At 40.9% G+C, this 14,615-nt stretch overlaps 1 protein-coding gene across 1 annotated transcript in view; it reads left to right on the top strand.

The window, feature by feature from the left end:
- spega (striated muscle enriched protein kinase a) overlaps positions 1-14,274 on the top strand; it is a 57,165-nt gene extending 42,891 nt beyond the window's left edge. Inside the window, exons 33-42 of the mRNA XM_038721076.1 lie at positions 698-3,431; positions 3,526-3,693; positions 4,931-5,053; positions 6,915-7,079; positions 7,276-7,954; positions 8,609-8,848; positions 9,265-9,488; positions 9,645-9,720; positions 12,455-12,604; positions 12,698-14,274. Coding sequence (XP_038577004.1) covers positions 698-3,431; positions 3,526-3,693; positions 4,931-5,053; positions 6,915-7,079; positions 7,276-7,954; positions 8,609-8,848; positions 9,265-9,488; positions 9,645-9,720; positions 12,455-12,604; positions 12,698-12,935 — 4,797 coding nt within the window. The 3' untranslated portion in view covers positions 12,936-14,274. The remainder of the gene's footprint in view (positions 1-697; positions 3,432-3,525; positions 3,694-4,930; positions 5,054-6,914; positions 7,080-7,275; positions 7,955-8,608; positions 8,849-9,264; positions 9,489-9,644; positions 9,721-12,454; positions 12,605-12,697) is intronic.
- The last annotated feature ends 341 nt before the right edge of the window (positions 14,275-14,615 follow it).

Below are 14,615 nucleotides of genomic sequence, written 5' to 3'. Positions count from 1 at the left end.
AAGACTGAGACACGTAAAGACTGCAAGGCCTGATTTCCAGAGTTAGTAAGCATAGTTTTAGACAAAAGTGATCTTTTATACCAGAATACCTCACATTGGATTTCTCAGACATTTAGAATAGTCCTATATTCACCATACTCCTTAATAAAATTAACAATCTACCTAAATGAAGATTAGACATAGTCCAGGACTAAATTAAAGCCTAAATTAAACCAAAGGTGGTAGAATTAACATAGAATATAACACTGTCAGTCAGATAAGTATGTTCTGACTGAAGCAACCCACTAACTTTGATTAAATCAGTTTCTGAAACCACTTTCATTTGTACAAAGAAAATTATTTAGAAGAATAATAATTAATTAATATAATTAATAATTAATAGCTTTATAAAACCTTGTGCTCTGCAATCATATCAGAGGTTTATGGCAAAGAAGACTAAAGGGTTGTCACCAGTTTCCCGTAGGAGTAATGCTTGTGTTGTTCACCATGCCACACCAACGCTTAGTTGTGTTAGACGAACACGACACTCATGAAGCACAGTTGCAAAGCGGCATCAGATAAGTTATGTTGATCAGTTCACACTGATTGCAAACCTCTTTCAGTCTGAAAGGTGTATTGTTTACTCAGACAGGAGACTGTGCATATAAAGTAGGGAAATGAAATATCTCACAGTCTTCCATTGGCTTTTTTTCCTCAGCGTTCTCTAATAAGCTACAAATCTAAAATGGTGATGCGGTCGATTCCAGAGCTTTTGAATGACTCAACCAGCCATGTCTCCATTGCTGTGGCCCGGCATTTAAAAGAAGGCTCCCCACCGCCCTCCTCTTCCTCTGACTCAGATGCAGATGTGGATGAGCTTCCCTTTATTCCTATGCCACTGTCCGTGGCCTTTTCTACATCCAGGGTCTCCCTTAACGAGATCCCCGGGGATGAAGATGTCACTGTAAGTGTTGCTGTTGATGGGACAAGGAAAAAGGACAACATGGAAATAGCAGGCACAGGAGGAGGAGCTAATAAAAGGGTGAACGATGAAGAGGAAACCACAAATGAGGAGAACATGGAAAAGACAAAACGAGCCCAGCTTAAAAAAGGATCAAGTGTGGAGTCGGACGAATTACAGACAAAAACCAGGCGAGCTACCATGAGGAGAGGCAGCTCTGCTGATTCAGCACTGCTTCTGCACATTGACCCAGATTCCAATTCCAACAATGATGCAGAAGCATGTAATAAGAGCCTGAAAAAGGCTATTTCTATGGAACTACCGAATCGCAGCCCGAGCCCCGGGGCGGCGAAGTTAAGCCAGGAGGATTATGCCCTTAAACTAGAACTGATGAGACAGCGATTGCTCAGGGGAGGAAGCATGGACAAAAAGATGAGCGGCCTGCGAGGCCCCTTATTTGAAACACTAGGCATGGAAGACGAGAGGCGGACAGGGTCTCTTGATCGGAATTTGAGGAGATCCAGAGCGGGACCTTCAATACTCACCAGAGCGTCTTCTGAGAATCCTGGAGAGGACATGCCAAAGACCAAAGTTTTTCGAAAAAGCTCCTCCTTCACTCAGGGGGATTCTGAGCCTATGCCACTGCACCGCAGGTTTGGAGCCCCCTTAGAGATCCCATCGGTGGGCAATGTTAGCATAGATGGGAAGAAGCTCCAGGAGGCAACCTCAATGTCCGCACTTACAGAACAAACAACAATGGAGTCTACATCTGCCTCACCTACAAAGAGGACTTCCTTTATACTCCCAACACCAGGAAGATTGGACCAACAGCAAAAACAGAACAATGTAAATGAACAAAGTATGAATGAGAAGAACATGAATGGGATAAGAGAGAAAAGGACCAAAACCCTGTTAGAAAAAGCAGATAACGTAGAATCTGAGTCTAGCTCACCCTCTGTGATCACTCCTATAATTGTTACAGAGGAAGATGATGAAAAAGAAGAAAAGAGGAAAGAAAATCAAGAGTTACATATAAATGAAAAGGATATGAAGGGAAACAAGGAAACGCTACAAAATAGTAAATTGTCCTCTGCATATGTAAGTGTCATTCAAGCTGTTGAGGCGCCGTCTCAAACATCTGACAAGGTCCAATCCAATCATCCCGCTGCTACAGCTATGCCAATTTATACAAAGTCCACAGGTACCCCCACATTACCTGAACATGCAGCAGTATTTGCCAAAGTAGCAACTGCTGACCGACTTCCCAGTTCTGCTTCCACATCATCAAACCCTGATCTTCTGGCCATCCCTCGCCAGCCTATGCTCAGAACAGACATCAAAGACATTGACTCAGAGGAGGTCTTTGAAGCCAGGTTTAAAAAGCGAGAGTCCTCTTTGACCCGTGGCCTTCGAAAATTGACCAGAAACAAATCAGAGGAGAAATCACCTGTACTAAGCCGGAAGGGAGTTGAGGCGGGTGAAGAGGTTTACAGGCCAGGGGCAAGGGGAGCACCTCTTGAAATGGTATCCAAAGGACTACAGGAGAAATCCAAATCTGTTCAAGATTTAAGAGAAGATAAGGAAACAGGGCTTAGTCTAATTGGGAGGTTTTCCTTGCGTGCCAAGAGGTCAACATTAGTTGATAAGAAGGGTGAGAAACCAAAGGAGGAAAAGCATCAGGATGTGCAGGGACTTGCTGCAAGCAAGAGGGTTTCTTGGGCTATTGGTCGTAGTAAGTCCCTAGATACAAAGGAGCTGAGCATTGCAGGGGCACAGAGACAGCCGGATGAGAAAGAACTAAGAAAAGTTGAGGAGTCATCGGTTTCTGCTATGAGGCGCAAGTTTGAGTCCAAAATGGCAGGAATCTCTGCCAAAATAAGGACCCAGTCAGAGGAGAGGAAAGATAAAGATGCTGAGGGAAGTCAGAAAGAGCTGGCACAAAAGGATTTGAAGAAAGTCACCGATTCCCCTGTCCTGGCAATGCGACAGAGGTTTGAGAACAAAGTGGCCGGAATATCCACAAAAATCCGCAGTCAGTCTGAGGAGAGAAAAGGGGACGAAGAGGGAAAGAGGACACCCCTGTTTACCCGCCATCGCCATTCCCAGTCTGAGGGTCGGGGACTCAAAGGAATGGGCATCCCCGAGAATCAGTTAGCAAAACAGACCAGTGCTGGCGCATCCAAGGACTCAATTGAATCCACTTCTAGCATCCATTCCGAAAAAGCCTCAGAGAGTGACAGGCGATCACGGTGGGACAGGTGGGGTCTGACAAGGGGCAAGAAAGACAAAACCCCCTCCCAATCTGATCTGCCTTCATCTGTCCCCAAAGAGGAGAGTTTGTCAAAAAGCCAGCAGTTTATCCGCTCTGCTTCGGATTTTGCTCCTGTGTTCCACATTAAACTGAAAGACCACATCTTGTTGGAAGGGGAACCTGTCACTCTTAGCTGCCTTCCAGCTGGAAGTCCACATCCAGAAATTACATGGATGAAAGGTATCTTAAATTCTCCCCAAATATTTGATTAGGTGTTTTTGTGATTTTATGTAGGAGCTGCTTCTCAGTTGCTCAAATGTATTGTGTATTCCAGATCGGAAACCGCTTGAGGTGGATGACAGAATCAACCTGATCTCCCACCCAGATGGCAGGCAGCTCCTTACAATCATAAAGTCCAGCCGGAGGGACTCTGGTGTTTATGAATGTGTAGCTACCAACCCCATAGCTACCATCACCACCTCCTGTATATTGTCTATAGCTTGTAAGTACCATACATAGTTATTCAAAATGTGTTGTTTGTTGTTTTATAGAATGGGGAAAATGGGAGTTGGAAATAGGAAACTGGAAATCCTATTCATTAATGTGAAAGCTGCTCCTTTGCCTTTTATGGACATACCGTAATTATCATCATAACGTGATGTATTTTGCATAATTAAATTTTAATTGCAGGAAGAATGGTTTGAATATTAATACAGTTGAATACTGAATTGAATATTAATGTCATCAGATTAATTTTACAGTAGATTAACTTCATGGATTTTTGTCTTCTCTCATATTCATCATCTAATAAGAATAAATGATGCTTCATGCAAATTGAAATCGGCTGTGGCAGATCACATTCAAGGCTCCAGTCATGCCTTTGCACAAATAGTGTGTAATGAGAACAACAGTGCTCATATTCTGCCAATGCTGCTCACAAATGGAACAATAATAATGAGACTTTTTTTCAGTGAATAATATATTTCTCAAATGTCAGGTGCAATTGATTGCATTTGAACTTTACGGCTTTGGACTATTATTCATCTCAACCACTAATGTAATTTGTCTCCTCTTAATAATCTATCAGCAGCACCAAAAATACTTCAGACAGCTTATCTCGCCCGAAGCCTTGGCTCCATTGTTCATACCGATGCACAGGATTGGTTTGCTGTAATGACAAAACTCAAACCATTGTCTGGATTGTTTTTGTACCCTGGGCTCAAGAATATCTTTTGTTTTTAGTATCTGGAGTCTCCCCATGCTTAAATTATGACATAGGCCTACTGTATCACTGATGGCTATAACTGAACTGCATGTAAACTATAACTCAATTAAAACTGTTATAAACACAGAAGGTTTTTTAAGTCTTCCCCATTCCCCAATCTACTGTACATAAAGTCAAACATTATCGACATAACCAGAAACAGAAGACATCCAAATATTGCTGATTGACAATTAGCCTCTGGGAAGCACAAGAAAAAAAAACTACCAGCAGGAACAATAAAACACAACAACAAAATGTTCTTGAAATATGCAATAGAACCTCTTGACTAAAGATCCACAGGAATATGTTGGGGGGTTTTTTAATAACACTTGATTTATCCAGGGTGGGTTTGCTCTTTTTCAGCGCTCATACAATCACGCAATAACATCCGCCCACTATGACCACAGTCTTAGCATTTGGACACTCAAAAGCTTCGCTAAAGGCTGCTCTGATCTGGTACGTGTTTCTGCTTAAGGTGTCCCAAAACGCCCAGGGACCCCTGAAGTCCCCCAGACTTACAACAACACAGCCTTGGTACTCTGGAAGCCAGCAGACACCAATTCACCATGCAGCTATACCCTGGAAAGGAAGACAGAAGGTGAGTGCATATTGACGTTTAACAAACCAGCAGCATCCAGTTCATCCAGAGAAATATCCCGTTTTTATGTTTAAATAGATTGTAAAATGCTTTTGCTGTTATTTGGTTTAGCCACATGAGGATAAATGGAATTAAACTCAAGGTTTGAAGCTCCTAGGAGATAACAGTGTTTGAAATAACATTAACAGTGTTAGACTTTGTACATAGACACCACTTTGAATCATCAAATCATCATTATCTCATAATGTGGTGGAGGAAAATATAGTCACACAAGTAAGCAGCAGACTCAGAGTTTGTGCATATATTCATATCATTCTAGCATGTATTGCAAATGTAATCCTTGCCAGGCGGCATGATGTAGGTACTCACAGAATAATACCTAATTTACAGTTTTAAGTCATGTCTGTTTCACCTTGCCTGCATAAAAGATAAGATTCTCTGAAAGATAATTTTTCAGCATGCAAACTGAGGATTAACTTGTTTTTCTATCCATAATTTTTTTACATTGTGGATAAATTCAAGCCCTGGGCCGGTATTTATCAAGCTTCTCAAAGTGCCATTTTATTCTTAAGTGCTGAGAATTCATGAAATTAACTCTTACTTTTAAACTTAAAAATAAAAGCAAGTTATCAAATTTCTCAAAGCTAAGAATCACTCTTACTCTCCCAGTTATTTAAGACAGCTCAAGAGGTCTCTCAAGTGGTTAGGAGTTGCCTGTAGGGCTTGCGATGGCACTGTGGAGACAGAGACATGCGGAGACGAAAGGAAGAATTCTGACGACGCGTAGTTAAGTGCATTTATACTTCTGCGTCAAATCGACGGCGTAAGTGACGCCGTAGACTACGCTGCCTTAGACAGGGTCGGATAGAGCAGGCATAAACTTTGTCAGTGAGTTGGTGAGGGACGTCATCTCACCACTGACTTTACACAGTAATGCGTTTTCAGTTAAATTGAAGGTGATGATGACACTTCGTTTATTTGCCACAGGACAAACGCAGCAATGCTGATGATTGTGGCCTCATAACCATCAATAAGCCGAATAGTCATGGAAACAATTATGGCACTTAGGCTACAGCTCCGCACACTGTCACGCGTTTCATCGACTTCCCAACAACACCCCTCGTAATACGACAGAAGTAAACACAGTTCATGCAAATAGCCGGCAATACAGGAGCACTAGGCGCATTTGATGGCGCTCATATAAAGATAAACATTTTTTTATCTTTCATTTATTAATGTGTAGGCCTATATCATAATGTATTATCTTGAAAATTCTTTATTGTTAAATGTGTGTTGAATATAAACTCCTCTTAGGAATTTCAACATTCAATGTGAATTTATCTGAGAAAATCCCTAATAAGAAAATCTATTCAGTGATTGGTCCTTGGCCACATCGTCATCCAAAATCCTGTTTGCAGTACAGCAAAGTGTTGTGAATCAGCACCAAGACTGACACTTAAGATTTAGTCCTACACTTAACTCAAATTAGGACTATGATGCTTGATAAGTGACTTTTAAGCTCAGCTTTCAGCCAAGAATTTTTTTAATTTTAAGTCAGTTCTTAGCAGTGTTCATATGAGTAATTCTGAGAAGCTTGATAAATATGGGCCCTGGTTTTTATCCATGTGCGTCCATTATTGCCTTCTATCAGTTTGACAGTAGCACCATCTAGTGTCCAACGTGTGACCTACAACAAGTAATATGCCATGTAAAGAGCACAAAACAGAAGATCAGGTTTTCTTTTCTATCCAACGTTTCTTTCCCCTCAAGAATTATCTTTCTCCTCTTCATAATTTCACTTACCACACATGTAAATCCTATATCCATACTTAAATATGGTTATTTTCCTTCTGTCCTGCAGGTGATTCGAACTGGCTGACTATTGCCACAGGAGTTGTCGACTGCTACTACAATGTCACAGACCTACCACCAGGTGGCATATTTAGGTTCCGTGTCACCTGTATCAACAAGGCAGGACAGGGACCATACAGCAACTCCTCTGTTCCAGTCAGCCTGGACTCAACAGGTATTTTATACAAAATGTAAATGTAATGCACAGAGTTAAGGGAAATAGTGGTGAACTGGGTTGGACTTGCATTGGAATTGTAGTGGAAACACAAAACAACTTTCATTCAACAAAATCAGACTGAGCGGGAGTGATTTGTAGGCCACTGTGTATGTGGTTGTATTACATCTGTAACTCTGTATGCCTGTTTGCACAGCTGGAGGAGCTTCACCTTCCGTGGCCGTCGTAAAGACAGTCCAAGCTCAACCTGAACCAGCTGTCACCTCCTCTGTCACGGTGCCTCCTCCCAAACTAGTCCAGAACAACGCCCCCAGGACATCCGTCTCCACCATCACCTCCACCTCTCCAAAAGATGCAGCCTCCCTTGCTGCTTTACCTCCTCGTACATCACCATCCAAAACTGTGGTCACCCCCACCCCTCCACCCTCTCTGCCTTCCAGCCCTACAACAAACCCCCCATTACCAACTGAAGATGCTCAAAAAATAAACTCCACTCGTCCCTCTTCACCCACAGTCAAAGCACCTCTACCCTTTGTCCTCCCCAAACCCCAGAGTCCAGTAAATGTGGTGTCTCCTATGACCCAGGCCCCACCAATATCACCGCCACCCCCTCTTGTAACCCCGCCATCGACGCCAACCAAACCAGCAGAGGCCTCTGTGCCCACATACGTCCCCGCCACCACCGTCACTGCTCGTGTGGCCCCAACTTCTGTCACCTTTTCCCCACAAGTGCTCCAGGCCTCCAGCCTGAGCCCCATCGGGGACGGGGCCAGTACTCCCACAAGAGGCACCCCATCAGTACGCACTACACCTTCCACTGCTCTACGACAGGGGGTTCCACAGAAACCCTACACTTTTCTTGATGAAAAAGCCAGGTGAGATATGAGATGTGAAACAGAATGGCTGTAAATAATATAAAATGTCATGGTTAGACATGTGCTTTGTAGCAGAAGGTTTTTATTTTGACCTGAATTATAATATGATTTAGGCCATAACTAGTAAAAAGGGATTATTTTTTATTTTAGATTTGATGATTTTACTCACCAGATTCAAAGTTGTTAGTCAGTAAAATTACAATAAAACTGAGCAGACCCGATGAGCTGCTCATCCACATAAAAGAAGTTAACTAATCCTGCTTTGTTTCCCACCAGTCTAAATACACTTTCAGAGTTTCCACCGTGCTAAAACTGCTATTTTGGGGAAATATGTATGGGTTTTAATGTGACTTGCAATGGGATAAATTTAACTTATATACAAAAATTTGGCTTCTGAAAGATTCAGTATGAAAGCATTTACTTCCTAATAACCAAAACAAAATTTTACTTTAGTCAAGCTCTGGTTCATATCATACATAAAAAAGATAAGATTTAAGAAAGAACAATATTAAAGTATAAATAGTAGTAGTATAAAAATCCTGAATTGCGTTACAAACGTGAGGTCAGGGTATGCCTGCCTTTTCATTTAAGATGAATAAAGAATTTCATTAAGAACTTTTGTTGTAATAGTGTGATATATTTCTTTTTTTCCAGGGGTCGTTTTGGCGTCATCCGAGAGTGCCGCGAGAACGCTACGGGCAAAATCTACATGGCAAAGATCGTTCCCTACAGCCAGGAGAACAAGCAGGAAGTCCTAAAGGAGTACGAGATCCTGAAATCCCTCCACAATGAAAAGGTCATGGCTCTGCACGAAGCCTACGTGACGCCACGCTACCTGGTGCTGGTGGCAGAATACTGCACCGGCAAAGAGCTGCTGTACAGCCTCATAGACAGGTGGGATGGTGAATATGTCACCTCATACTGAGTTACACAAACTCAGACAGACCTACATAGCAGGAGACTAGAAAGAAGACCTTTTCCTCTTACAATGACTCATTCAGATTGAGACTAATTGTACTTTAGTTACACTTGTTTTAATAGCGAAACTGTATTTTCATTTACATTTATTTAATGTTACTTCAGCTGCTTTCATTAAACCGTCTTGCAGAAGAAAGATGACTTCATTTATCTCAATTTCTATGAAGAAGATGACTCATATTCAGCCTCTGAAAGCTCGCCTATGTCTAATGGGGCATTCATCTTAGATTAGTCCCCCACTGAGAAGTGCAAATCTTATATCAGTGCTTGTAAAGATACATTTCCAGTCTGAGGATTTCACCATTTGAGAACCTTCATTTTGATCACAAAAGGTTCCGTTACTCTGAGGATGACGTGGTGGGTTACCTGGTCCAGATCCTCCAGGGAGTCGAGTACCTCCACAACCGCCGTGTCCTCCACCTGGACCTCAAGCCCGACAACATCATGGTGACCAACCTCAACGCCATCAAGATTGTGGACTTTGGAAGTGCCCAGAGCTTCAACCCCCTCAGCCTCAAACACCAGGACTCAGGAGCAGGAACACTGGAGTACATGGGTGAGGACATGAACGTGAATTGTTTATTTGTCTCTAACTCCAAAATTTAAAGCAAACTCGCAATTGAAGTTCTTTAGAACAACTATTAATGCAAAAATGTGACAACGTGATCTTAAATGTTTCTATATTTTCATCCTTTGATAAATATGATCCAAGCTCCTGAGCTGATAAAAGGTGACGTGGTAGGTCCTCCTGCAGATATTTGGACTGTTGGCGTGGTCATCCACATCATGTAAGTGAAACATCCCTTTGGAATTCACTTCTCTTTATTTCACATCACTTAAATAATGTTTTCCCTTAAGACCAGAGTCGATGGAATTTGTTTTTGGCACACCATGGTAAAACACTTGTAGCAGACCTAAAATTTAGTTATGCATTTTAATAAATTTATGAGAATTGATACCCAGTTATGAATTTTATTATTCAAAAAATAAAACCAGATTCCTCGTTAAGAGCACCACCGGAGTTTTCAGGACCTCTAGGTAGTTTAATAATTATACAATTATTACTAGTGATCAGTTAGTTAATAATCGCTCAATTATCTTAAATCAGTCTCATATCTAAAGGGTCAATTCTCTTGGCAGGGATGTAGAAATAGGCAACACACACAGCTCTTGATTATATTACAGTGAATTTATTCTCTAACTTATGTGATAAGAAGATGGTTGGATACAGGGAACATAAACATTTGCTGAACAATGAGCCTGGAGGTTCGATTGTGGGAAGCATTTGACTCATACGGGATAGAAGAGCTAATGAAAGTAAACTAATGCTATAATTTTAGGAGTTAAAATGGACATATCTGATCACAGAACGTGTGTTAAGTCTTACTGCTTGTCGACAGCCTGCTTTTGGCCTGTTGCACGGGTCCCACGCTAGCTGCCCGATCCTGGCTTTTTGCTAGGGATTCTCAGGGGTTCTCCGTGTCTGATTGAAAACGCCTCCTCCGTCTGGCAATTCGGCTGTTTTCAGGTTTTCTTCGTTGTAGCTGGCGAGACCACGTGGCTTGGTCTGACCTCGGTGAAGTTGGCTCGACGAAAAAGGCTTAAAGTGGAACTTGGTCGTTCCTGAATTAGTCCAGTGTAACTTAACGGACTGATAACTTTAACAAACAAAAGAAATAAAGAAAATAAAACAAACTGAACGCAGACCGATGTCGCGGCACTTCAGGTGTGTAGCTTCAGGCGAACAAAAGGCCTGTCTTGCTGGCCGAGTCTGAGGGCGCTGCCTGGCGAGGCACGCCACACGCGTGCCGAAGCGTCCAGAGAGCCGAGCAGAGTGGCAGAGAGTCAACAGCGAAGAGCAGAGCGCGAGAGTTCGCGAGTCGCTCTTTTGTTGCCTGGGGCGTGGTTCCCCAGGGGGCGTCTCAGGTTTCCCAAGGGACTGCCTTTCTAATCTTAATGTCTAAAAAGAAATCTATTTGCACGTCTTATAATCAAATATTTTCCACAATCGAACCTCAATGGTCGAACGGTTGTACTGTTCTAGGCATTTCCAACGAGGGCATGTAATACATATTTCGTCCACTTGGGGGAGCTCAGGTTACATGAGGAAAGCTTGGATTACATTAGATGAAGGAGTGTCTTTTTTTTTTATTACAAGAATTATGTAGTTACAATTCACGTTTTCATAAAGAAGAAAAAACAGAAAAAGTGAACCCCCCCCCCCCAAAAAAAAAAAATTATAAACAACATAAATAAAGTATACAGCCAGAGTGTCAAACAATAAATATCAGTTAAATTAATTATAAAGTTATATTAGATAAATGTTGTAAACATTTTGATGCTGATTTACTCTTTAATCCAGAAATACAGACTATATAATTTTTCAAGTCAAATTTAAAAACATTGAAAAGAGGTTTGTTCTTCATAAATTTTGATTTATGAATAAAGAATTTTCCAAGCAAGATTAATAGATTGAATATGTATTGCACAGAGGAGTTTGAATCAGAAAAATAAAATAAAATGTCAAAATTAGAAATTTTTACGTTTGAGCCAAAGTGTCCATTAACGAGGCATTGTATATCATTCCACAGAGAAGAGCTATGTGAACAGCTATAGAATAAATGGTCCAACGTTTCTGTTTCCAGAGAGCAGAAGGAGCATTTTTTTCGTCTACAGTAGGGATAAATTTCGAGATAATCTCGTATGAAGGAGTGTCTTGCTGAAAATAAAAACACTGCACAAGTAACCTTCTTTTCAGCACTAATATCAACAACGGATAGCAACAACAGTTAACATAACTACTCAAATAGAGGCAAACGTAATCAGGTAACTAAAGATTTAATTAACTCAATTAAATGCTTTGAGTCTTTGGAGACTGCAGTCTTTTTACATTGAAAGTTCGGCTGTCCTGGATTATGTCACACTTAGGTGAGACAAGGAGTATCCCTTTGATGGGATAATAAACATAGAGCAAAGTCAGTTGCCACGGAAACATGTGTGTGTGTGTGTGGGGGGGGGGGGGGCTGTTCAGGGAAATGCCAATGGCTGGTTCGTGTCCCTTTGTCAGTTTAACAGTCAGGCCCCGCGTTATCAGTTTCGGAATCAAAAGGGTGCCAGCTTTATGGTCAGGGATAGCACTTAGAGAAAGCAACTTTGACCCCCTGCTTTCTTCTCTGGGGGAGGAGAAAGGAATTTAGAGTAGCTCCAAATTTATTCAATATAAAATGCACAAATCCATACCGTTGTTCACTACACACTGTATATATTGTAAAAATCTGAAGTGCTCCCAAATCATTATAGTAAGGAAAGCTTATTAGATAATATTTAAAGAAAAAAACATGAGAAATTACTGGACATTTTTAATGTTTACTTTGTCAAGAGCTTAATTAAATATATTATTTTATAACTGTATTTTGTTAAAGTAGGTGTCACATTTTGCAGCTTGAGTGAATTTAACATTTTGTGATGATCCTCCCAAACCTTGTTTTTTTTTTTCTGTTTTTTTTTTCTGTTTACAACCAGGCTCAGCGGACGACTGCCCTTCGAAGATAAAGACCTTCTACAAGTTGAATCCAAAATCCTGATGGCAAAGTTTGACCCGACAAAACTGTACCCAAATGTGTCCCAAAGTGCCTCCGCCTTTCTCAAGAAGATGTTGAGCAGTTACCCATGGTGAGGGGCTACACAATTTGGTTTTACACTTCCTTTAAGAAGGAAAAATTATATAAAATGTTAAGTTTGGCCTATTTGTATGTGTATTTTCAGGGCCCGTCCAACTACACGAGACTGCTTCACACAGGCCTGGCTGCAGGACTCCTATCTTATGAAGCTGAGAAGACAGACTCTCACCTTCACCTCCAGCCGACTCAAAGAGTTCTTGGTGGAACAACAATGCCGTCGCACAGAGGACGCCACCAAGCACAAGGTGCTGCTGCGCACCTACCAGAGCTCACCCCAGTCCCCGGTGTCTGGGACTGCAATGCATGTTCCCAGCCCAAAGTGAGATGACGGTGTTAATGCAGCACCACACATGAGTTTGAATAGTTGGATCTGCCCACAGTGAAGCAAAATAACAACCTCTGTGGACCACCACTGCATGAAAAATGCCAGCCTGCCTACTGAGGCACAGGGTAAGGCACAGAGGATGGGCGGACAGCTGGATATAGCTAAAATATCCAAAGAAAAGACAGGAGTCCAAGTGTTACTTTGGGAGACTTCAACATTCAACACTAGTGGGGTTTTGAGATGAGACAAAACACAAAGAGAAGAAGACTGCCGTGTCGTGTGACGTTCAGAACTGCTCATAAACTGTTGGACACAGGATGTTCTTTTTTTTTCTTTGATTGATTGCACAATTTCTCAGTCACATTGTGAATTCTGAAATTGCACATTGATAGGTTTAGATTAACATTGGTCTCCACTCTGCACGATCAGCCTGGAACATGTGTATCATTAGCGTTTCTACTGCACAACCTTGTTTATGTCACTAAATTTAGTAGTAAATAACTCATGTGAATGTACCATGATTTAAGCTGCTAATTTATTTTTGCATTGACTTACACATTTTAAAACTCAAAACCAAAAATATACTATATTTTTTTTGTTCTTGAAATTGTTTACTTTTTTCATGTTAATTTATTTGCATGTGTGTGGGTGTGCGTGCGTGCGCGAGCATTTTTGGTTTACTTTTCGAATTAGATCAAGGCAAAAAAGAAATAAAAATAAGGAGTGTCTTTGTGATTGGTGTTAAGATTCACACAGTAAAAATTAACTATTTTAGGGTGAGCTAGGAATTTTTTGGTACAACTTCTTGTTCTGTGGTTAAAACTGAACTCTAACTGTTATAAACTATGAAAAGCAGTCTGTAATGTAGATAACATTTTACTTGGAAAAGTCATACACTGGTAATTTGCGGTGGTTTCTCAGTATTACCCATCAGTTGGTCAGGTTGCTCAAATCATGATCACCCAGTCAGTGCCTAAATTGGATTGAGATCCAAAATATTTATCTTGTATATGTGTCTCCATTGGTAATAATTCACAATGGATGAATTATTTGAACAAAACAAACATTTGACTGCAATATTTGGACTTTACAACAACAGACAGATGCATATAGATTCTTACATAGATGCATACATTTCTACATAAATACACACAGTACATGCAGTCCTTGTAATAATAGAACGTCTTGTGTATTGATCTATCACAGTGTTCCTTTTTGTATGAATTTGGATGGTTGAAGATTTGTAAATGTACCAATTTGCGGTGTTTATATGTGGAAAAAGTTGAAAATGTTTTTACGAGATAGTATGTAATAAACTATTGATACAATTGGGAAAATTAACTTGTATCTCTCTCTCTGTCGGAGACTGTTTTGGGTGTTGTACCTACACCTGGGGTTTTCAAATTTCTCCTGAATCCATTAGTACCTAAAAAATTGTTCAACACTTCATCCAATAATAAAGCAATTTTAGCCTGCATGGTAGAGACTTGTTTGTTTTTTTTTTGAGTGAAGTGACAGTTTTACTCATCAAGCACAGGGGTAATTAATACCAATACTAGCCTCATTCCATTCAGGTGTGCCAGTTCCAGCAGCTGTTGTTCATGCAGTGTCATGGTTTACAGGTACATTTAACATGAAACAGATCCAGAATTGGAGTTATTATTTTGATTCCATGCTG

This window comes from Micropterus salmoides, unplaced genomic scaffold, assembly GCF_014851395.1.
Source record: "Micropterus salmoides isolate LMB-PRFRI ecotype aquatic unplaced genomic scaffold, ASM1485139v1 Ms_hic_scaffold_1, whole genome shotgun sequence".
NCBI classification, from domain to species: Eukaryota; Metazoa; Chordata; class Actinopteri; order Centrarchiformes; family Centrarchidae; genus Micropterus; species Micropterus salmoides.
The sequence above is the reverse complement of the archived record's forward strand: the minus strand, read 5'-3'. Positions and strand labels throughout refer to the sequence as shown.